The sequence below is a fragment of the Ptychodera flava genome, chromosome 20, assembly GCF_041260155.1.
Source record: "Ptychodera flava strain L36383 chromosome 20, AS_Pfla_20210202, whole genome shotgun sequence".
Classification (NCBI taxonomy): Eukaryota; Metazoa; Hemichordata; class Enteropneusta; family Ptychoderidae; genus Ptychodera; species Ptychodera flava.
The window spans coordinates 566,108-591,654 of NC_091947.1; the positions used below are offsets into that span (position 1 = coordinate 566,108).

The following is a 25,547-nucleotide window of genomic DNA, read 5'->3' on the forward strand; positions in this document are numbered from 1 at the left end:
ACCGTCTCAGTATTTGGTGTACAGGTAGATGTAGGGGTTGAGATGTGAATTTGTTCAAATGAACACATCAGTGTCAAAAATGTGCAAATGAGGTAAGAAAAAGCGAAATTCTGAAACAGGCTTGAAACAGGCTTACAGGTACTCCACTGACTTGAGTCATTTCCTATCATTGTCATTGAGCTGTTACATATTAACAGACCTGCTCAAACCATATGCAGTAGAGGGGAGGAAGACCGTCTATGGTCAAACTAAGGGGGGCTAGCTGCCTTTCTGCTATGCATGTTGCTAAAGTTGACCTCCAGTACCTAAAGTTTCAGACCTTAATTACTTTTGTCATTCTTGTTTTTCTGGTTTAAATATTTCTTGTTGTTTTTCTGGTTGTACTGTGCAGAAATCATTGTCATAACATCAACGTAGAATTTTCCTGCACTGAACAGATAGAAACAACATTTATTGTTGATCTTTGGTACCCATACTGGTATGTACCAATTCTGATCAAATTTGAGCGACACCGTATAATTGCGGTATTTTTTAAACTTTAAAAACTGAAAGTTTTACATGTAATGATAGATATTTTTCAGAAGAATTTTGTGTATATTTAATACTGATGTATAACAAACCATGCCAATATAGCAGTGATACTCCTCTATATATATCATATGAAGAGTACTGCAATAAAATCATTTGTGAAAAGCATACAAAGTTTCACTTATTCAAAAGTGTCACTGAAGGGAACATAGATTGTGTATCCAGCCTCTTCCCTGCTTCAACTCTGCTCTCTGTTTCTTATCCTCTTCCCGTAGTCTCTTGGCTTCAAGCTTCTCTTTCTTCTCCCTGTCAATTTCATTTTGTCTGTCAATGCAAGCCATGGCAAACATCTTGAACTCCTTGTAATCCAATTCCTTCAAGCCAGAATAAATGAGAAATATTAAAAAAAGAACCATCAAGAAGAAAGACTGAAAATGTATGTATGATTTTTAGTCTCTACTGGATGTAGTCCAGGGGATCTTGTAGGGTGAGATCCATCCTTTTGTTGGCCATTTTGTTATGTTTTCACATGTAGCCACCACACATATGCCAGAATTTGGTTTTTCCTAAATAAATGTGCAATGTACCTAACATACACAAGCATATAAATTTGTCTCATGATACATCTCAATATGGCTGTCCAGTTGCCATTGCTATTTTCAAAGAGAATTATTTCATGTTCAGAACTATTCTAGACACCCAGCTATGGATTTCATTCAATCAAACCCAACACAAGGATACTGTGGCATCCAGACACATTTTAATTCACTGTGCAATATAACTAAATCAGACCACCTTGTAGTCATTTTATAAATTTTTTTATGTTTACAGTATTATAACATTTTTTGTTTGGAGTCCACCAAGATATATCTTCACTTGTTTTGTTTGATCTTTGCAAAATTATGTGGTGCAAATTATTTCCTATGTGTAGATACTTCCTTATAGAAACTTTAGAAAGATGAAAGGTACGCCCATTCCAACTGTCTTCAAATAATTAGCAGATATTTCAATCATTCGCGGCTACCAGAAACCAAAGTAAAACATCAGATTATGAAAATTGCTCTTAAACATTGGATGTATTCACAGTCACTTGTGGTGTGATACACGCCAAAGAATGCTGTATACATACATTTCTAATGCATACAGCAGCCTTCACTGTGTAATGAACTGCAAGTGACTGTGGATGTATGCATGACTTTCTCCTGGTTAGTTGATAATCTGTATCAGATGATAGAGATGTGCTCTTTCACTAATTTCACTCATTTTCTATGTTGCTCATAATGCAGCATTTGCAAATAAAAACAGTAGGGTGATTGCTGTCAGTATTGGATTGTCGCTAAATCTACAAAACTTTTTTAGATTTTGCAAACTGTGGGGATTAAGGATACGAACTGACACAGTTTCAGCTTTCCTTTTCATCAATCACCAGAATGCTGAACTTTGACCCAAGTTGTGGCAGTGGTCAATTTCCAGTGTGTCTTCAAAGTTGCCAATTCATCTTGTAATTCATTATCAGTAGGAAGTCTAGCATTTTATTGAATTACAAGCTTAAAGCATTTTATTGAATTACAAGCTTAAAGGTCGGTGGACTCGTGATTGGAGAAACAAGCTGGGACATGGATAGGGTTATTGGTATGGTATTATACAGTATGGTAATCACCAGTGGACTAATTCGATGAATTACATTGCTCTTATTCAATGTTCACGTCTAGAGAGTAATGATAGTAATGGACATTGAGATCATGTAGTTGTTAATAATTTGCCATCATTTATTGGGAAAATGAGGCTTTCAAGAAATTTCAAGTTAAAGAAAATTTAAATTCACATTGACCTATAAGAATATAGAATGCATTGTCTCTACCATAATTCAAGAGAATCAATGCCAACGTCTGCAGAAATTAAATTACATTGACATTTTGATTGACATTTCAACTCCCAAGTGCGGGAAGTTTCCATGGAGATGCCATTAAAGATTTGCAGGGTCATGATTGTTACTGCTGACAACATTGTATGTCATGAAAATTACAAATGTATATTTTACACAAACTGTTGAATGTCAGACTGTTCCCAAAGGACAAAATGAGTAATTACCTGAGAAAAGTCTAATTTCTGTTCTTCTTTGACAGATATTGCAAAAATACTGAGCTAACATCAGATGCGATTAGCAAAAATCATACCATTGAAATTTCTGGTTTCTGACTTGTATCTACTTTTACCTACTATATATATTCTTAATTCAGCACAGCTTTTCACATGTTAATCCGAATCCAATCGATAAGAAGTAGAAACATATTTTATTCTTAAATTGTGTGTCTGAAACTGGGAGCATTGCACATTACATGAATCCAAGGACTGTGTTAATACAGCACGATTCGTGTGGTATGTGTGTAGTCCAGTAGTATGCGTTACAGCGCCACCAACGACATCTTACTGAGAGACGTACCTGATCGCCAGACACATCGAAGTCGCTGAATATTTCGTTAACTGCAGCTCCATAGAAGTTGAACAGAAACCCAAACGAGCCAAATTCTTCAGCCGAAACGGTCTGACTTCCATCCTCGTCCAACAGCTCGAAAACAGTTCGTGAATGGCGATATATAAACTGCTTTTCTTCCTTATCCTGGAGTTTAATATTGGGATGCACATTTTTATAACAAAAGAAAATATATCAAGAGAACAAGTCACTTATTTCTTTGATGCATTTTACTTTTTATAACGCGTTATAGTGCAGTAAATTTACGTAATGACGATATCAAGTTTCTAGGGTTACGGAAATGGTCAGTACCGTGGCCCCCAACATGACACATCACCTAGAAAATACCAGAGTAATGTTCCTTACAATATTCCTTGCAAAAAACACGAATTCGCTCTTAAATATGAAATATAAATGAAGTTGCGCTTGATAATCAGATGTAGACAATTCTTCATGGCGCAAGAGGAATTCGATACCCGCTAAAATAATTCATTCCATATGAAGCATTGTTAAAATTTACAGCTGTATCTTCTTGATTATTGATTGATTTTTGTCCCTCCGTTCATCCTACAGATACTTCATCATCCGAATGCGAGCCAATGTCCATTAACGACCGAGAAGCCTTACCTGTATTGCAATTAATATGCAGATGAGAAGATAAAACTCGTCAAAATCTATTTGTCCAGAACCGTCGACATCCAGCATATCGAACACTTTGTAGATACGGTGCTTGTTTAAGTCTGTTGACTGTCGCATGAACGCGTAGAACTGTATGTCTGAAAGAAGGGGAGATGCAAATGTACAACAACGATGACGTGCAATTAATTTTGCTTGACTTGCAACGTTGTACGAAAAATCATGCATCTGGTATTTTATCATGTTCTTTCTTCTGTAACCATGTCCAACAAGTACACGTTAAGAACTACTGAACGACTACAAAGACCAGATATCGGGTAGCTCTCTCTCTCTCTCTCTCTCTCTCTCTCTCTCTCTCTCTCTCTCTCTCTCTCTCTTATCATTTAATTTAATAATCAAATCATATGCAAACTATCAAAATGCCGCAAATTGACTTCAAGTCGATCAGTAGTGAAAATTACGAATTAAATTTGCGAACTTTAGAAATGTATGTGATGCTATAGAGGAAATCTTTGTTTTCCTGTGTCTTACCTTTTTGAGTTACACTTTATCGTCTTCGAAGAGTGCTATAGCGCAATGATATTTGTAATAATTTTGTTGAACTTTAAGACTACGATAGGCCTAGGCTAATAGTAAGCCTAATACATTATCGTCATCGTTATCATTATCATTATCATCATCGTTATTGTCGTTTTTTTCGTAGTTCCATATGTATATGTCATGTGCTACTGTGAAGTTGTCAATTCTCGTGTAATGTGTACCACTGTCACTCCACTGGCGGGGTGACCGTGGTACAAATGTACTTATATTTATTTATTAAAGTGTCATGTGTGGTCTTAAACAGCCTGGTTGCCACACCCAGCCCCAAGGGCTCACAAGACACCGTAACAGTAAATGAAGTACATAGATATGAATAGCTAGAAATGTAATTTAAGTATAAGAAGCTTCTTGTCTCATTGAAAATGCATGATAGACATAGAATATCAATTGGGATGACATGTCGCTCATTAGAAATTTGAGTTTCTGTTGTACATCAAATGAATCAAATACAGAGCACAAGTTTCTGGCTTTACAGAACAATTGTTTCCTAATAACATTGTAAAGTGTGCAGTCAAAAATAAAATGGAGCTCATCTTCTACTACATTTGGACAAAAATCACATGGTCTTTCCTCTTTAGGCACATTCGTGTAACGCCCAGTTTCAATTTCAGACGTAAGATACCAACTCTCAATTGTGCTTAAAGTGATCTTTTTGATCTAGAAATGGGAAATTATAAATATTTCTCCATTCCATATTCCGTCTTAAACATCAAATATGTACGCAATTTGGGCTTTTCACTCAGTTGGGATGTCCAGTTACTAATATACAGCGTTTTAATGCATCTTTAATGACAGGAATACTACAAGCCTCTAAATTGCCAATTTTTTCCTGCAAACCAATTTCTGAAAATAAATCAAACATATCTTTAGCCCAGTTTTTTATATTTTAAACTGATATCCCAAGTAAAAACTTGCTTAATCATTCTGTCATCAGGCATAACTACTAATCTATTCCAGAGTCTTACCATGTTCAATTTATTCCTCAATAGACAGGGGTCCCAACCCATATCTCCATTTATAGCAAAATATCTAATCGCTCTGTTTTGAATTGACTCACATTTTGAAGAGAAACGGTAGCCCCAAATTGCAGAACAGTAATCTAAAATTGGAGTAATACAAGAATGAAATAGAGTTGTAAAAGTGTTATATCTAAAATCCTGCAGCATTTGCTAGGGTTTCAGCAGTCACTTCAAAATTTAAGAAGTGATCCAAAACTAAACCCAAATATTTATACTGAGAAACAACGTCAAGATTTAAAGCACCAAATTGAAAAATAAAGTCTGTTTTCATTTGTCCCATATTTCGAATGTAAAGCTCGGCCGTAAAACTCCACCCCTGCACTCAAGCAAACACAGCAGACTCACCATTGAGGGCGTCTTCATCGTGAACATCAAGTAATTTGAAAAACTCTAGAACAAGTTTTACATTCTTGCTTGTCAATAGGCTGTAGCTCTTGTCAAGGTGCAGGAATTTCAAAATAGATGATTTAACTTTCATTTTTGTTTGCTTGGTCGTTTTCCAGTGATAAGTAAGGGGAAAATATTTCGTCTTTTTCGTTTTTGCAGAAACATGTGTAACGGCTATCGACAAATGAATCCTGCTGTTGTCGAACTTATCCGTAAAAGCGCGCCCACGCCCGCCGCGCGAAGGTGAGGATTTCGAAACGGCGCGCGAGACATGCCCGAACACGCAGTTAACACTGGGGCGACCTTTACCCTAACGCCACTACGTGCACTCAAATACACGCAACGGCGTTCGCCAAATGCCCGGAGCCAATGTATCCTCCGAGGGCACGCGCACTCACCTCTCAATATCACTCTTCAGTACCTCAGACTAACTGTCGATAACCATTTCCAAATCTTTTTTAAAATGTGATGAATACCTTTAAATATTTCCAAACACTCCGGTGCGCCCCTATTGTATAATACAGTCTGTATTATTTATAATAAGTTACTTGTGACTGCACTTCTTGCTCAAATCCCCACAGCGGGTGGAAGTATCCTATTTTCACTTTTGTCAGCATTTTATTGGCACAATTTCGAAAAGGTGGGCCTTAACTAAACTTGTCGCATAAGTTCAAGTAGAAGCAATAATGTATATTACAAAAGTTTCATGCATCTTGCGATCTTCGTACATATCTCTGTGCGTGTGTAGGAGTGTAGGCCTAAGTGTGTGCATCTATAGACACACACACATTATATATATATATATATATATATATATATATATATATATATATATATATATATATATATATATATATATATATATTTTATATATATATATATATATATATATATATATATATATATATATATATATATATATATATATATATATATATATATAGGCTCACACACATCACACTTGTATGAAGTTCAAGGTCACCTGGAGTAGAGTGCTCGATACCGAAGCAGAGCTGGATAAACTTCTATTTTTATATGGATAAATCACATACCCTCGAGGGTCTATGGATAAATACTACTACAAATTTTTCTTACAGTCAGCAGAGCTCGCTACACTCGTCGGGTGTTGCGTTCGATCACAACCACCCGACGAGTCGAGCCACCTCTGCTGCTATCTAAACGTGTTTATCCTTGTGAGTATATGTCCATTTATTGTATTATATATATATATATATAGATATATATATATATATATATATATATATATATATATATATATATATGTATATATATATATATATATATATATATATATATATATATATATATATATATATATTATATATATATATATATATATATATCCCATGAGGATATATGTATACTGAGAGAGAGAGAGAGAGAGAGAGAGAGAGAGAGAGAGAGAGAGAGAGAGAGAGAGAGACTTTAAAAACACCGATGTCTAAGACCCTGATGCTGCATCAGTACTGATGCATAGTACAAGACCCTGGCATGAATTCCGATCACATAGCTATAATCATTCAGGTGATATCTCGTTGTATTGACGATTATACAAGTCTGGCGCTGGTATTACCATGATGAACGATTTGCCGCGAGGTTTCCTTCCAACAGAAGGACAATGAAGGAAAACGGTCGTCGATTGGCATACACGAAAGCTACACATGGTGATTCTTCTGTTTCTGAATCACTTTCATGACGACACTTTGCATTGCTTTACATAGAACGAGCAGTGTCAGAGATGGAAATGATGCCATCGTTATCTCCTCAATATCACCTGAAGATCCAAATATCGTGAATTTGAGTTATATTTAATCGTTTTTAATAACGCGCAACGACTCGAACATAATTTGTCATTCTGTATAACAGCGGTGAAACCATGGCTTATAACTACTTTTTGAATATATTTTGCCACGAGACGATGTGTATGATATGCACAGTATGTCCTTCTAGTCATTTTACAGATCAAATCGGTTTAGTTCCGGTGCGTGTACGTACTGCAATTAAATTATTCACGTTCCAGTTATCCATTCTTGAAGGCTGGCGTTGTGAAGACTGTGACGCAACACATGTAAATCAGTATTGTGTCGATTTCTTAACAACCCTCTATTACTTTGAGAGGCACAATCGACATGCGACATATTCATCACACTTTGACGCAAAGCCTGAATGACAAGGTGTCTAACCCAGGCAGTGTGAAGATGTGATAAATATTAAGCATCATTTCAGTCTTTGGCTCCATCATACACAGCTCAAGACTAAATCCCTTTATCCCCATGATAGTTCATTATTTAATGTCCTTGTTTAGTTGGGTAAACTAATTTTCGATGCTTCAATGCATTTATCCGGCCTTGAGAACATCACGCGCGTACGAATGTGACTTCAGAAAATTTACACTGCTTGGCCGATAACAAGAAGGTATTTTTTATACCTCCATGGTCACGCTTATTCAATGTTGTCATTTTAAACGGTAATACCACTGTTTGGTTAAAAAGGAAATCTTCAGACGGAAGACGTCCTTTTTTTGCCTATCAACCCTTACCATATAGTCTGTTGTAAATTAGCCCTTGTTCAGTTCGATGGGGCCACGCGTCCACGTGCTCATCCAATGCCGAACAAGTAGGAAGGATGCTTCGAGAAAAGTGCAAACATGATGACCCTTCTTAAGTGCACGTGACTTGAAAATAAATCGTTCGAGGAAAAATGAATCAGTGATCGACAGGAAGGGCATTGCGAAACAACGTAAACGAGATAAACAAACTCCAAAATCATGTTAACCGTTCAAATCAGAATAATACAAAACAGCTAGTGCAGAGAGACCATAATCATCTTTGGTGTTATATACTGTTAGGTCATTTAATTTCTACATTTATCTATCGATATATCATGAACTTGTTTGTTATAGACGATGCGCATCAATTTGCTTTATACACTGCGCATACCGAGACTCCGCAGAACCTAAAACGATTGTGGTAGTTGTGTGAGATACAGAACGATGATGTGAATATCTCCTGCCCGGCTGTAGCCTTTACAAATATACAAAATTCCAGACTAGGAAATTTCTGCTAATATCGAGTTGTATCACGTGATCAATGTTATTATCCGCCGTGTATTAATCTTCTGGTAATTGCTATGACAACGTAGCGATTTTTTTTTCAAATCTACCTACAAATCTTTTTTGGTTCTACTTGAAAATGTTAGATATATGTTGTAGAAGCTATGCCTTCGAATCAGCCTTTTTCCTTTAATAACCAGAAAAAACCGGTTAAGCCTACTGATACACCATTTCAAAGGATATGTATTTCAGTGTAGTATTGAAGTGATAGAGACCATGAAATTAAGTTTGATGGAATTGTTTTCCCCCATAGTTTCGGAACATGTCGTCTTGTACTACGATTAAATGAATAAATACAAACAGGAAACATATACACGACAATTAGTTCACTCACCCATGCACCCCAAACCCCTCCGACACACAAACACACACACACACACACACACACACACACACACACACACACACACACATACATATATATAATATATATATATATATATATATATATATATATATATATATATATATATATATATATATAATTCTGTTTCGCTCTCCCACGTTTTCAAGTTAGGTCTCACTTTCTTAATATTAATTTATATTTAAGTCACTATATATTTCAACTCTTGAAATACTATTTACTCTGTAATGGGTTCTGATTTACGAGGCCAAAGAAAGTAGAGGATATTTGATAAATATTTACAAGAGCCGAAAACCTTATTTTTTAAATTCTAGTTGCTCAGTTTATTTGAAGGCCATTGTTTTGGTCCGTTTTTATTATTTCATGGAGTCATCGATGCTCAGGGAACAAAAGACTTTATTAGATGAATACGCAGGTAGTGAAGTTGTTGTCATCGAATGGAAGCAGACTTTCTTTGATATGCAAATATTAATAGGTAAACCTAAACAACCACAAAACGTCTTAGGCTTCCAGCTGACCATACCAGTTCAGGTTCATAGCAAGATGGTACAAAAATCTTCCGTTCGTAATGGTCAATGCTCGACTTGGTCATGGACTTTGGGCATTTACAAATTAATAAACTGTCTAAAGCGTGTCAAATAATGTCAAGATCAACTAAAAGTTAGCTCGAGTTCATTTTAATTATTTCAAAGGGCAACAATACCCATACAACTGTATAGAGATGGGTGGAGACGAGTTTATGTTAATACCTTGTAACTATGGGTGACCGACCAGTTCTCCCATCATTCATTGCGCGTTATTGTTCTCAGCAACCAGCTAAACGTCGGGTACAAGATGACTAGGCAGCAGTGATACAGTCATTTTCTACATCCCTTTTTCGACCTAAATTCGCACTATTTTTCCTAATTTGTGGACCAGCCACACCATGGCAAGTGCCAGTAGCTCAAAAGGGGAATTTCTTGTCGGAGGGAAGTACAAATTAGTGAGGAAAATCGGGAGCGGTTCGTTCGGTGATATTTACTTGGGCGTCAACATAACAAATGGCGAGGTGAGTTGCGCTAATATCCTCGATTTTCTTGTCTCGATTCGGACGAATAGCAGATCAGTTCAACCAACAGTTTATTCTTTGTCATTACAGGAGGTAGCGGTTAAATTAGAGTCGCACAAAGCGAGGCATCCACAGCTACTCTACGAGAGTAAATTGTATAAAATTCTGCAAGGTGGCGTAGGGATTCCCCACATTCGGTAAGTTCATCATGATTTAGATCGCCCGCCCGTTCATCGTTGCATAGCTTACCTTGAAAACTATTCTTTAAAGTTTTGGTAATCATGGGTAACTTGGCCAAAATTTTGATGGGAACGTGTCAGTTGTAACATTAACCATAATAGGAATAGAGTTGTTTTCAATCTATGTCGATATTCCATATCTTCTTGCAGAAAATGTGGCCCTTGTGTGACCTCATGGTAGTTCGCCATATTTGCTTTGTGATGGCCCAGCTAATTTCATGGGTGCTTGTACCCGTCGTCGCGGTGCACAGACAGAACACTGTACAGGGGAATCCGTTCACACAGTTTCTACTCGTCATATCCATGTATAATGTAACGACCAAACGTCAAATGATTTATTACTGACGGTCAAAAAAAGGAATATAGTTGTAACTTCTCCATACAAATTAAAACGTAACTGTGGAGTGTGTTGTTAGACCATGGATGTAAAAAACATCCATGGTTAGACTAATGTTAGAGAATATTCCGTAATATTCAGTTAACTTACGTTGGTCAAAATTCAAATTTAAATTATTTTTTGAAACCCCACTCAGCAAATTGAAGGAGAAAGTAAACAAAGGTGTATTTGATTTTCAACTATATTGTTAATAATTCAAACAAATGGTAATATCTGCTGTATCATTCTGTATCAAAATGTAAATTAGACTGTACAGTGTATATTACATTTCCTGTCAACACTAAAACAAAACTCAGGAAATACCTCACCATGACTAGGAAGGGTGGGGAATTCAGCTCCATTCAATACCCATCTTAAGAATCCATCTTCATATGTGGTAATGTTGTGTTCAGTATTTGGCGTTGCTTAAAATTCAGGGATGAAAAATTGTCCCTTTGCTCATGCAGTGTGTGTGTGTGACACTACTGACTATGGCAGATGTTAATATAAAATGGACGGAAATTTTGAATAATTTTAACTGTATGCCGTAGTTGCTGGATGTAAAATTTCATTTTTGTGATATTTAAAAGTGATAAATTTAGGAATCAACTGTTTGTAGTGTGGCAAATGGACACGTCTGGCGAAAAGGGATGGATTCCAATAATGCGCACAGATGACTATTCGTAGGCGGATAAGTGATGAAACAGCTGATTCATTGGTATGCCTACTTCATATTTAAATTGCATGTCAGGTTGAATTTATTCCTGAGTTCACTTTGTGTCCTCATTATGGCTCATATTGTGACTGATTTTTTTTTACAGGGTATTTATAAAATTAGATTGTTGAATATTTCCCTCAGTATCTGCAGCTCATTACAATATAACAATATATTGAATAATTGAGGTTTGTGCTGAATACATTAAATAATTTCTCTTAAAATTTGTGCCTAAATAATCATGGCAATGTGGCTAGCATATTTATGAGTTGCATCACTGACATTAACATAACATGTTCCTGACCTGAGTAATAATTTTTCTGAAAGATCCCCAGAGATTACTCAAACTTCTTGAAGCAATATGGTAAAATATTCACACTAAAATGCCACATTTTTGTGAAACTGTGTCAAGGATTTTGAAAATTTTGTTGAGAGTGAAGGAAAATTATTTCCTGTAATTCAACATGGTACAAAACTGATCTTCAGAAATGGAAATTGACACCTGACATGGAATAAGATGTGTACTCCAGAATCAAACTGATCTCCCTCGATGTGGCAGTCATGGTGTGTTTTCTATACTACATGCACTACCTCTGCTTAGGATAAATTTGATGTATTCCAAAACTATCAGCAAATGACTGAACATCAGGAGATCTGTTGAATTTAAGGGTCATGTTGTGAAAAGGCTATTTGCCAATTAATCCATGGAGGTACAATATTAGTTTCAATTGAACATGTACATGTAAATGATGGGATGTCATAATGATAACATAAAAACTGGCCCATCATGTTCTTGATGAGATATAGGGAGGATATTAATCCTCTTTCTCCCAAGTGGTATTTATTTCTATGGTTTGTCTATGGAGCCTGGTAGAAAGGATTAAATAGCGACTGTTACTTATGTCCTGTACCAACAAACAGCAAGTAACGGTGGCATCTTCTGCAAAATTACTAGTAATCCTGACATTCTGTGTAACCATATCACGTCATAGGATGAAGCAGGCTAGCCCTTCTTGGCATAAATTTGATAATTTTAAAAGTTTATGAAAAAAATTACGTCACTTGTGCAATGAAATACACCTGTGTTATAATGTGTGAGTTATTTGCACTGTTTCATACATGTAGTGAAAGCTGGTATCAACTGTTACTTAAACAACTTTTCCTTGATACTGGAATCCTCATCGTCAGCCAAAAATACAACTCTCTAAGTTAGTCCACTGTACATGAAAATTTGGTTGTCCCAGCAGAAGATGAATTCTGTGACAAATGTTGATGATAAATACATGTAGGTGGGGTTTGATGACCAAGAAAGCTTGTGATGGTTGAACATTGATCATTAGACTAGAAACTTTCACTTCAATTATAACATGATTGTACACATAGTTGATGATTCATCTGTTTGTCCTATCACCATGCATTGTTAGTTGTATGCTAATCGAAACTGTGACAGTCTTTTCGAATATGCCTTCAGTAATACCAGTAAAGTCATTTTATGACGGGAAGGAAAATCAGGGTTGCCATTTGGTGGTGGTATACTTTTGTACAGAGTGAGACTAGATTTTGCTACTCCTGCATTGGAGAATGTGATGCCAATACACATATTTTGCACTGGGAAAGGTCAGCTGGTCAAGGAGAGACCATCATGAGCTAGATCAGTCTTTCATCATTTCTGTCTTACTGCAAGGAAATCAATACACAGAATATGTTTTGAAGGTTCCATACATCACAAATGAAAATTTGTTTTTGCTGTTTTACCTTGTTACTGGTAGCTGTTTTGTTCATTAGTTGTGACGTCTTTTGTGCATTTTCACCTTGTTACTGGATGTTGCATTGTCCATTACTTGAGGTTCAAGAACACTGTTAAATCAATGATACTACAATAATCAATGAAAGTGCATGGAATAGGCATCACAGATGTGTCATGGTCAGATATTTTCACGTTTGTTGTTCGGTTGTCTTTAGCAAATGTGTATTGTATGATTCCATACTGACGTAGGCCCTCTGTCCAAGGCTCGTATTTACAAACTGAATTGTTGTCACAACATTTAACTACAACTGTTTGCAATCATAATCTCATATTATTGCCCATATGACAAAGTTACAGTCATCCTTCTGTTGGGAATAGTTCTCAAACAAGTCTCTTCTTCTGTCAGCAGCTACTCCTATTCTAGTAATTTTTCCTGTCTGGTTTCTCTGCATAGCAATTTCCATGTGATAATTTTCAGGAGTTTCAGACAAAAGCCATTATTCTACAAAACACATAGACAATGAAGATGAACTCGCAGATATTTCCAGAGATTTTGAATTTTATGTCAGGCGACACAAACAACAGGAAATAGTAGCAATGGCTTTGCTTAATTTATAACTTTTCATATCAGCTGATTATTACTCAGTAACAACTCCTGTCAAGACATTGTCAATAACAAAGTTCAACAAAGCAGGATTAATAAATCATATGTACTTTTGTCCTTTATTTTTCCACAAAACTTATTATTCTAAAACCTTGCATAGACCTGAATAATAAAAACTCAGCAAAGTGGTATTTCCTTTCAGTTGAATACAATGAAGACCTTGATATACATTTACAACTAAATCAATAAGCTGTAGTTGTTTTATGAAGGTCAAATAATAAAGGATACTATTTCATGTTTCCCTTCTTTCAAATAGTATCTTTTATACCTGAGAGGAGTGTGGCCTTAAACCAATGAGTTCCATGTTATCATAGAATCAATGTAGAAACCAAAAATATCTGAGCAGATCTTCCATTTGCAACAAGCTCAGACAAAGAATTGCATTTATCACGGTTGGCTATTAAAGTATACATAATATGCCCAAGACCATCAGAATATGACATACCAACACATGGTCAAACAAATAGTGGGCAACCATGGTTATACTAAGAGTGTCTGTTTTAGAAGGCAAATCATTTAGCTGTCTCTATTGAAGTTAGTTATTCCAACATTGGGTAGCATTTACTGTACCCTGAATTGTTGACCCATAATGGTTTGTAATATAGGCCAACCAGACAGGGTAAGATTTATGGAAATGCAGCAGAAGTTCAATGAAGGAACAAATGTAGATGTGAAAGAAAATTTGACTTTAAAAGATTAATTAATATTGGAAGAGAGGTGCCATCCATGTATTTGACTGAAAACTTCAAAACTGGCAAAGTTTGAAACTGTGAAGATTTTGATCGTAATGTTTCAGTTCTATAGTATTCCTGAAATTTATAGCTTCATCAATTTACAACGTAACATTGTACTGATAATAAATTTAACAGCAGTAGGATCATACTGTAAAACTATACGCCTTGAAAATGGCCTGGCAGGACAAGTGTCAAATGGGTTGCAATGTGTTGTCACCAAAAAAGTTATTCTCGTGTGTTTAGCATATTCCTGGAGAAATGGGTAACAGAAGAAGTGCAGGCAACACCAAGAATCATATAATCTAACAAAGACAGAGAAGTTAGGAATATGGGGAATCTAGATCAACTCTATATATGATATTCAACAACTCTTCAAGAGATCAAGCTTTATTTAACAGTTCATAGTACAATGTACCTAATACTTTATGGAAAGAGTTATGCAAGTGTTGAACAAGAGGGAAAGATATGTCACAATGAATCATAATATCAGATTTAATAATAACGCCTCTTGCATGAAAATTCACATATTTGTCGAGGAAAACTACTGAATAATAGACTAATCAGTGATAACATTTCAAGACAGCTTTGCTGTAGATCAGCTAAGATTACAGGTGTACGCTGATAAAAATCATTTGGTCTTGGTCACCATCCACATCTGTTAAATCTCAAACCAGAAAGGCAGAAGAGTATTCTACAGTCATTGCTTACATGGAAGATGATATGCTGTTGTACCTGTAATTCAGTAGAACACATGTGTGCATTTCAGGATTGTATTGTATGTATTATTAGTCCTGTGTCTGAATAATGAATAATTGATACCAACAGTGATGGTTGACTACAGTATAGTACATGGTCTTCTCATTGATGATATAATCAGGCTATTAATAAATATTATGCTATTTACATAAATAAACATTTCGACTAGGATTCCTCTGCAATAGTAACATGGCAAGTTTCGACATAGAAATGTAAATGGTACACCATGTCCCTTTTCTGGTTTAACTTATTTGCAAATTACCCTGTTACCTGAGGCTTAAAGATGTTTTTGGACAATCTTTCACATTTCTTGTTTATAATACTAGTATACTGCAGGCATCCTTGTTCAGAACAGTCATAACATTGTTGCCCTCAATAGTAGCAGTCAGTGACAGGAAGTCATTACGACTACAGGTAATGTAATGTATCACAAAGATCGTTTTAGGTTGGACCTGAGTTCAAGAAACCAACCATTGGTAAACATGTAATACACCATTGCTTGTAGCAGTACGTGTGTGAAATCCAGTTCACTCCAGTCCTGGTCATGTGACAGTCATATTGCACATATCCTATTGAAATTGCAACCCTGGGATTTAAGCATCTATTTCCATAAAGGTGTGGCTGCAATGTTTATCCATGTCAAATTCAGCTATAATAGTATTATATAGCTGTATCGTTATATACTCCTTTTCCATAGGTGTGCTGATTCTGCATGGGAAAAGTGTTAGCCTTGACCCCTTGGGTCATATCTAATCATAGCCTACCTAGCGTACCCAGGGAGTACCTGTAGAGGTCTCAGTGCAATACCAACAATTTGTGTATGCTGCATGCATACTCATAATTGAAGTCTCTTAATTTATATGCTTTAAGCATAGAATACTACATAGGTTGGTTTATGTTAATATCTCAGCTGCTGTTATGTACATTTTATGGTACTTTTCATTGTACCGGTATATCAAAAGTGAAATATTTGAAAGCAGATTATAAGTAATGTGAGTGAATAACCAGACATACAAGTTTTATGCTTTACAACGTTCAGTGTATCATGTACTTGCATCTCATTCTCATGAGTGTCTTATAAAGGTTATATTTGACTGTTAGCACATTTTCACAGATGGCATCAAACTTTTTAGTCACCATGGCCAGTGTAGGGTATTGTCTTACATAGTACCTGTATATTTGTTATCTTTTGCATGTATTGCTAATTTTAAAATTCTAAGAGTCCAGTGTCCTTTCTCTTTCATGAGACATGACAGTGTATTTAATTTTACCCAAGTGTATTTAATTTTACCCAGAACTTAAGAAAAGCACAGAGACAGAATTTGACAGACTGTTCCAGTTTCATAATGAATGCTGAAAATGAGCAATGTGAAGGAGAGGAGGAGATGATGAAGGGGATGCGAGGGATAGATAATGTAACTGTATCATGACTTGTCACTTGTACTACATGCAGGTTTCTTTCTCAGAACTGAACTGGTAGCAGATTGATTATCTTGAACAATTAAATGAAGCATGTACTGAAAATAATATATCATCAGTTGCTGAACTAGGCCCCAGAGGCCAGTATGTTTGAATCTTGATGTATATTTATATTCATATCATTTTATTTTATTTTACCTAGGTGGTATGGTCAAGAGAAAGATTACAATGTTCTAGTTATGGAACTCCTTGGTCCAAGCTTAGAAGACCTTTTCAATTTCTGTTCGCGGAGATTCACAATGAAAACAGTTTTAATGCTTGCTGACCAGGTAATATTGTAGTTTCTGTTAACTGTAGATAGAGTCGTTGGCACATGCTACCCTGTGGAATTAAATCCAGGGAGAGCATTTTTGTCATGAAAAAGGCTCATTGGTATTTTAGAAAGGACCAATGGTTGTGTATCAGTGAATTCCCATGCCATATCAAGATAAATGATCCCAGTCTTTATTGAAATAGAATTTCTAGTGAAAAGTACTTGTTATTGCATGTCAGGTAATGGCTTTCCTTTTAGCTGCACATTTGTTTTTCGCAGCACACAGTTTTTAAAATGGCCTTGCATCTTTGTTTAGACTTGTGCCCACTGTATTGTGAAACACTGGACTCTTTATGCCAACTTCCTGCCATGTCACCTAGAAGGCTTTGCTCACGGCACAGGCTGTCTGTAAGTCTGCGCAGACAGCAATAGACAGTACCTCGTCCCTCCTTTGTGTAAATGTCAGCAGCACAATTGTCATCCAAGTAGCCCTTTTTCAGTGCCAGTGTTGTCATCATGTGTTGACACCACTTGCCTTGTGTTGGTCAATCACCCATCTAGTATGTGGTGTTCTTTAATTGTAAAGTACACAACAGATACAAAAATACTGCTTTGGACATGAATCGTAATCTGAAAGCACTGCATTCATTTCAAAAACACCGTTTTTATATATTTATGAAGACTCTCACTACTGTTTCATACTGATACCAAAAGGATTAGAAATAGAGAATACATCAAAGATTATTTCTGATTTCTTCACAAAACAAAATGTTTGAATATGCATATATTACATGTAGTTTTACAAATTATAGTGGCACCACAGCGAAGTTGTATTTGATGATACAGTGTGATTAGCTTATCATTTAATGTTCCTGAGTAAGTCAATGTGTTTTTTCTCTTCATTTCTTTTGTTGTAGATGATAAGTCGGATCGAGTATGTCCACAATAAGAATTTTATTCACAGAGATATCAAGCCAGACAACTTCCTGATGGGTATTGGAAGACACTGCAATCAGGTGAGTTTGTTCAGACAGAGATTCTCATTAACATAAAGGAAACCAAATTGAATCACAGGGTTCGCCATGTGTTCAGGTGTGAATTCATCAAATATTAACATCATTGCAGGCCCAAAGATGTAAATATCCTATATAAGGTACAGTTCAGTTGTTTATGGTTTCATGGGTTGTTGTCTCAGTAAGCAATCTTTGACTTGTATTGGTAGTGATGAAAGGAGTAGCAAATGAATGATGTTTTGCAGACACTCCTGCACCAACACCTTGAACATCAATCATTAACTCTAGGAAACATTATGGTAAGGTTGTTAGTATATACCGGTGCAGGCAAAAAATATTTCAGTACCTCTTACCAACAACTGTTAGAGTCACAAGAGAAAATGAAACAGAGTGGTCCACTCCTCCTCAACAATGTTACTTAAAACCCCCAAATGCTCTCATCTCATCCATAAACCTGTATGTGTACTTGTCAAGCCTCATAAACACAAGTGGGAATGGTACAGGAAGAAATGGATTGCAACTACTGTGAGCTATTGCTCAGGACCATGACAATTGAAAAAAGTTCAGTATGAATTGCTTTTAGTCAAGACCTCTCTGTCAGATCTTACAGGTTTCAGGGTGCGTGCCTTATGATAACCAGAAAATGAGCTATTTGTTGATATTCTTCACAAATGTGAAGAGGTATGTGCTTTTTACAAAGCAGGAACAAAGTGAGACATGGCATATGCACCGTTGTGGGATATGCACTGGTAGATTTGAATTACAGTTGTTGTATCAAAGTATGTAAATGTATGTTTCAGTTGTTTCTGTAATTGAGCACTCGGTTTGGCAGTGAGGAATGCCTGTGAAAAGATACAAAATTCTGTAAATAAACGAAGGAAATGATCCAAGGACTGTGCCTGTGAGAGAGCAAAGCTAGGGCAATAAGTTTCATGCATTTAGCATGACGAATGGAAGGGAAACTGAAGGAGAACATATTTCTTCTGTGACAGTCTAGTTGTATTTGGTTGACTTTATGGCAGTTTCTTGGCCTCACATCAACACTAAATGATTGTATAAATTTAAACTCAAAAAAGTCATCAGTTGTCAGGAACCATTATGTCTTTATTTTACTCTTACCATTTATTCGTCTAAGGAACTAAAAAAAATTGTGTGGGGCAAGTGTAATAAATATTCTCACCATAGAAGGAAGTTGGTTTAATGTTCCATGATTGATGGTTGTAGTTAAAGGGGAAAGTGTATGCCATATCTAATAGCAGTCTATGCTATCTCTGTTCAAATTCATGAATTGTAGATTGTACTTTGTGATGGGTCGCCACATCTCTTCTGCATTACAAACATCTGTCTTCAGTGATTGTCAGTACAAAAGATAATCCTCAATTGGTGTTGTGATGTGAGCTCTAAAGTCTCCAGTGCCTTTCAAAAGCAATTTTGAACCATCTGTTGTAGCAGGTACAATGTAAAGCAACTAGCCATACTAATGTACAAGTTGTAAATCAGAGTGGGGCCTGTCTACAGGTTAAACAGATCACAAGTTTCATGCAGTCCACCCATCCAAACCTGCTCTGTGTAGTGATGATGTACTTTCTATATTTATAGCTGTAACAGAGCTATTGATTCTACAGTGTAGTGTAACTGGATGAATAACAGTGACAGGATGTTGATTTGGAACGGTGATAAACTAAGTACTCCATATTTCAACCAAGACATACAGAGCAGGATATGCAAGCTATTTCTGGCAAGGATGTACCATACATACCATATAGATAAACAATAAGGTTACAGGGCGTGTGATTGTCTCAGGATTTTGATGAATATCTCCAGAAATCATTATCTGTAACTTCAGAACAAAATTAACTATTATCTGAATTGTAACTTAGTGTTAAATCAATAAATTCAAATGGCAATAAATTCAAATGGAGTGAGTGCAGCACAAATATAAGGTCCAACATGACTGATGTAATGTACCCCAGTGCACTTTGAACTTTGTGTCTGTGACTGCATGGAGGTCAAGGCAATATTATTTACGAGTTGGCCAGATTCTGTCATTTCTAACCTTAGCATGTCCCACAATAGTCTTTTGTCATAATTGGGAAAATAACCAAGTAAATTTGATGATGATCAACCTACAGCCTCTCATTTGAATACGGTATATATGTACAATGGAAGAGCTGTTGAGAATTCCCCCGTTTCAGTGTATTATGCCTTACCCATGGGTTCTGCTCGAGATGTATTGTGCAGACTTCGTATTCAATTTTGATATGTAAACAAAGTTTTCCATGCAACTGAATGAATGTGAAAGTTAATTATGCATGAGCTGTCGCTTTGAAGGACTGATCATGCAAGCTTTTGTCTGAAATCCTGGCTGTACTTTTGGTCTATAAACTGAGCTTATGTATAATTACAATGGTTAAAGCATGGTTAGTTTGTGTCAACAGGCCAGTAGACAGGTGTGTGTTTGTGAGAACTGTACATATGTATATGAAGACTGGTAGTATAGTCAACATCCATCCCTGCCTGTGATTTTAAGTTGACTCAAGTACATGTATGTAAGAGTTTTGATATTGGTAATTGTGAGCTGTCCTTTTCATTGCTCATAAAATACATTTCCTTAATAATTAGGTATTAGCATGGAAATGTGTAACATAGTTGATCTATACCACCTGCTTTGAATTAGAAATTTTCTAGCACTTTTAAGGTAAGAACATAGCCCAGTTTTCTGTTCAAGTAGTACATGTAGGCTACGTAATATGACTCTGTAGATGTTATACTTTGCTACATCTTGCAAGCAGTTGAGGTCAGGTCGCTTTTTTGAACTTGACATATTTGTCACATACCAGTAAATATATCATTGTGTATAGCCAGAGATGTACCATTTCTCATAGTCTAGACAGGAAGATGGCCTTTGCCATGAACTATTACTACATGTAGTAGCCCAGTAATTTATGACACATGAAAACGTAAACCCCCTAGTAGTATTCTACATTTATTGTGTCATTCTTCCGGTCAGAGTGAAAAAAAATGTATACAGGAATGGGTAGAGGAAGCTCTACTCAACATGGTTATTTGCTCTTCCTGACCTAGTTTAAACCTAGTTAGCTGAATTGTATCAGGCTGAACTGCAATGTAAAAATTATATTAAAGTTTTACACGACTTAGACTCTGTGAAACTGAAGAAGGTTTATTATGTACGTCAGTCACTGTTGAAATTGAACATCGTCTAATTTACAAAATTTTCTGTCTAAGGAGCTCTGACTTGTACACAAGATACATACAGCACATCTTCTAGATAAATCATAGATCACATTGACATTCGTGCATTGGTGAGACATTGGTGCAGTGTCAAGTAGTGTTATCCTTGAAACCACAATGTAAGACAATGGGTGAAGGGTTCAATGACAAAGAAATTCGAAATAAAATGCTGTGTTCATCTAGGAAAGGAAGTGTGGGGGTTAAAGTAACGATTCGATGTAGTATTACAGTGAAATGCTCAAACGACACAGGAAGCAAGAATCCTTCCAGCCTCAAAGGAGTAGGAGAAACAAATGATCATGACACATCTGTCAGACAGTCAGAAAATTTATGTACAAGATTAAATTCTCTACGTGCAGTGAAATGAGTAGCAACCTTGTCTGTCATTTGTTTCAAAGTTCTGGCCACAGGGTTTTGATAATGATTTGTCACAAATGAGAGGCAACCAAGGTTACACTGATAATAAACTGACCTACAAAGTGACCTCCTTATACCAGGCTGTCATGAAATAGGTATTAACTGGTAACAGAAATCATTCTGTGAATTGTATTTGCATAAAGAGGGCAGACACCAGTTGTGTTCTTTATTGGGTTTATATTTACATACAAAGGGCTGGGTATTTGTGATGCCATGTTACTTGGCAATATTCACAATAAGTTACATAACCCTGAGGGAGTATTGATATCTCAATAAAAAAAAAGGACCCTTACCAACATAGCTACGCTGTGTATCTTTTCCACCACCAAAATTTATCAAAACTTCTATTTTTAGTATGTATGGGTGGATCTATTATAGCAAAATGCCATGTGGAGGATTAAGCACAGCATAACACACACACTGATAATTTATTGTCTTTTTTCTTCAAGTTGATGTAAATTATGTAGAAATGCCCACATTTTCAAGATGTAAAATATACCATATTTGAAACGATAGTGACAACTTTTGTTTTCCTTCTTAACGAAGAATCACTTGATGGTTCAGTGATGCTGAATGTCTATGTTTGACGATAAATATGTTAACAATTTTGTTTCTATTACAGCTTTTCTTGATTGACTTTGGTTTGGCCAAGAAATACCGTGACAGCCGCACAAGGCAACACATACCCTACCGTGAAGATAAAAACCTCACTGGTACTGCCAGATACGCCAGCATCAATGCACATTTGGGTATTGAACAGAGGTATGCAAGCTTATTGGTGTACCATTCTGTAAATATCAGCTTACAACAAATAGATTTTTTTGTTCAGTTGTCATCATCTGTAATTCACATTTCTCTGTAAAATAATTATTTGAACTGCATAGTAGATGCAACATGTAATTGTAGGTCACTGTTTCCATAGTATCTGAGCGTTTACATCATGACTTCATGTGAAGTGTGAAATGTCACATGCGTGACATTATTCTCGCAGTTTATACTTAGATGTGCCCTTTTCATAAGTATAAATTATAGAACATACAGACATCTTAATAGTTATTATGTCTATTGTCTTTTGGTCTGTTCTTGCTTTCTTACAGTCACGTTGTAGTAAAGTAGTGAAAGATAGTAAGCTTTCAAACAAGGCAGCTATAATGCCAGATTGAGAAAGTCTAATATTCATGTTTGGCTCTCATTTTCCATTTTCAGTCGCCGTGATGACATGGAATCATTGGGCTACGTGCTGATGTACTTCAACAGGACAAGTCTGCCATGGCAGGGGCTAAAAGCAGCAACCAAGAAACAAAAGTATGAGAAAATAAGTGAAAAGAAAATGTCCACACCAGTAGAAGTGCTCTGTAAGGTAAGCGAGTTGATGCATTCCACATTTCTACCCAGAAGATATTGTTTAGCATCATAGATTTGTAAGTGTGCACTGGGGAATGAACGATTTAAAAATTAATCAATGACTACAATCACTCAATGTGCTGAACATTTGCAATTCTGACAAAAACCTTCATAAATTGATGATACTTTATATAGCATATCTTTTTCCCTTATGTGAGTAAAAAGTCACTCATGTGTTGTAGCAACCATAAATAACAAAATTGCTGTTTGAATAGCAATATTATTTTTACTTGAAGTTTCATCATGCAAGGGCCATAATCCCAATACCATGTAAGCAGCGAGGTCAAGATTGCCCTAATAAAACTCTATAATGTATTTTTTCCACCCATAGGGTTTCCCAGCTGAATTTGCCATGTATCTCAACTACTGTCGGGGTTTGCGCTTTGAGGAAGCGCCAGATTACATGTATCTACGCCAGCTGTTTCGCATTCTCTTCCGCACCCTCAATCACCAATATGACTACACGTTTGACTGGACCATGCTGAAACAGAAAGCTGCCCAGCAGTCGGCTACCAACCCCAGCACAAACCCAGTTGCCACACCAACAACAGGCAACAAACATCCTGACAGTAAAGCGAAGAGCAGTCGACGTTGAAAAAAGTGTGGACAAAAACTTGTGAAGAGACCAGATTGTACAGAAAAAACCCTGTTAGAGAGGACTTTAAAACATGGATGTCTCACTATGAACAAAGACAAACTGTAGTAAACACATGTCAGAGTACGTATCCCAGATGACCAAGGGACAAAACAAAATGTTCTATCTCTGCCCATCATGGCAAGATTTAACCAGTCATATCTTGCAAGGCATTGATATTCTACCCATGTTTCCAGATAGGAAATTTGGACTTTCTTTCAACTTGTGTATACTGTAAATTTCTATTGTAGAGTAGTTACGTAACTATTGTAGCTTTCCTTATTTCATTGAAAGTGTCAACCACTTAGTGTATCAAACTAGAATATAGAAGGAGGGGTGTTGAGTCAGTGGGGGGTGGGATTAGGGAGGGTGAAGCCGAGTCTGAATGAGCTGGGTGGTTATGAAAAAAAAACTTGGGATTTGTCTACTTCCACAGACGCTTTTATTGTCAAAACAAAAAAAAAAACAAAAAAATAATGTCAGTCTTTTCAAACATATACACATCTAATAAGAAAAAACTCTTGAAGATGTTTAGTGTCACTTAAGTGAATGATGAAATTTGTTTACTACTTTGATGAACAACCATATAATAAATACATGAAACTAAGACAGTAGTTTCCAAGCCTGTTATTATTGAGAAACAACAGACTCTAAGAAACTGCTATACCTTGTCAGTGTCACATATGACTAAGAAGGAATTGAAATATGAAAGACTGTGCTATATGATCCATAATGAAAACAGCATAGCGAGATATTTACATTTTTTCAACATATTAATGCCTGGTTCGGTTCTTGCCCAGTCCAGGAATAAATCTTTTCCCCTTCAGTGCAGAGAATAGTTTCTCCATGGCAGAGAGAATGATGTAGGACCATTCTACTGCATCTTATGGGGTAGAAAGACTGTTGTAGATAATGTTAAGTTCTTTAAGTACAAGACACAAAGATGGCAGGCCAGGATAAACTGCACATACGATTGATTTCAACAAATGTTAAAATTCTTGTGGATTTTCTGACAGATCTTTGCTCCCCTTATTTATGCTAAATAAATATTCTCTTTTTGGTAAGGTAGAGGATCACTTATAAACATCAAGAATAAGGGGAGTAAAGGTTACAGTCTAAGAAGATGTACTATGTACAAAAGTAGACAGAACATTGATATTTGAAGTGTTATTTCAGATCTGTGTGGAAACTTCAAAATCTCTTCATTTTATTTCCCTACATTGATTTTTTTTTTCACACAGTCTTTTTCACGCTTTTGTAGACAAGAACGGATCCTGTATATTCAGAGAGTGGCTGTACTGATAATTACTGATTTTATGATTTCATTTTAGAGTGGAGGAATTAAATGTTGTAGGTTGTCTTGTAAGAAAATGGATTTTGTTTTTCATTGGTAGTGTGAGTTGTAGAGTTCATATGTGTGTATGAGATAAAATGCCTGTCAATTCATGGAGTGTCTCTCCTCCAGGCTTGAACTCGGCTTTATGTTGTTTCTGAGGCATTGTGATTTTCTTGTACATTCTGCCATGACACGTGTGGACTCGCCTAACGCCGCCTGCTTTGATCTCCCAACTCGGGAAAATTGGATAAAATTTCTAAATACCAGAAGTTTCCCCTCAATTCGTTATAACACATGGTATTCCAATGCTTGTGTCATATCAAAGCAAGTCATTCTTTTG

At 36.2% G+C, this 25,547-nt stretch overlaps 2 protein-coding genes across 2 annotated transcripts; one reads left to right on the plus strand and one right to left on the minus strand.

Moving 5' to 3' along the window:
• Positions 1-722: 722 nt before the first annotated feature.
• LOC139120511 (EF-hand calcium-binding domain-containing protein 9-like) lies at positions 723-5,772 on the minus strand. The gene is made up of 4 exons (XM_070684973.1): positions 5,602-5,772; positions 3,629-3,777; positions 2,972-3,148; positions 723-902 (listed from the first exon to the last, which is right to left on the minus strand). The coding sequence occupies exons 1-4, from the start codon at positions 5,732-5,734 to the stop codon at positions 723-725; spliced, it is 639 nt and encodes a 212-aa protein (XP_070541074.1). The 5' UTR covers positions 5,735-5,772.
• Positions 5,773-9,929: 4,157 nt separating this feature from the next.
• Positions 9,930-25,242, plus strand: LOC139119690 (casein kinase I). Its single transcript, XM_070683539.1, has 7 exons — positions 9,930-10,188; positions 10,279-10,385; positions 17,041-17,167; positions 18,069-18,167; positions 22,456-22,595; positions 23,040-23,193; positions 23,569-25,242. Exons 1-7 carry the CDS (start codon positions 10,066-10,068, stop codon positions 23,830-23,832), a joined length of 1,014 nt encoding a protein of 337 aa, XP_070539640.1. The 5' UTR covers positions 9,930-10,065; the 3' UTR covers positions 23,833-25,242.
• Positions 25,243-25,547: the final 305 nt, after the last annotated feature.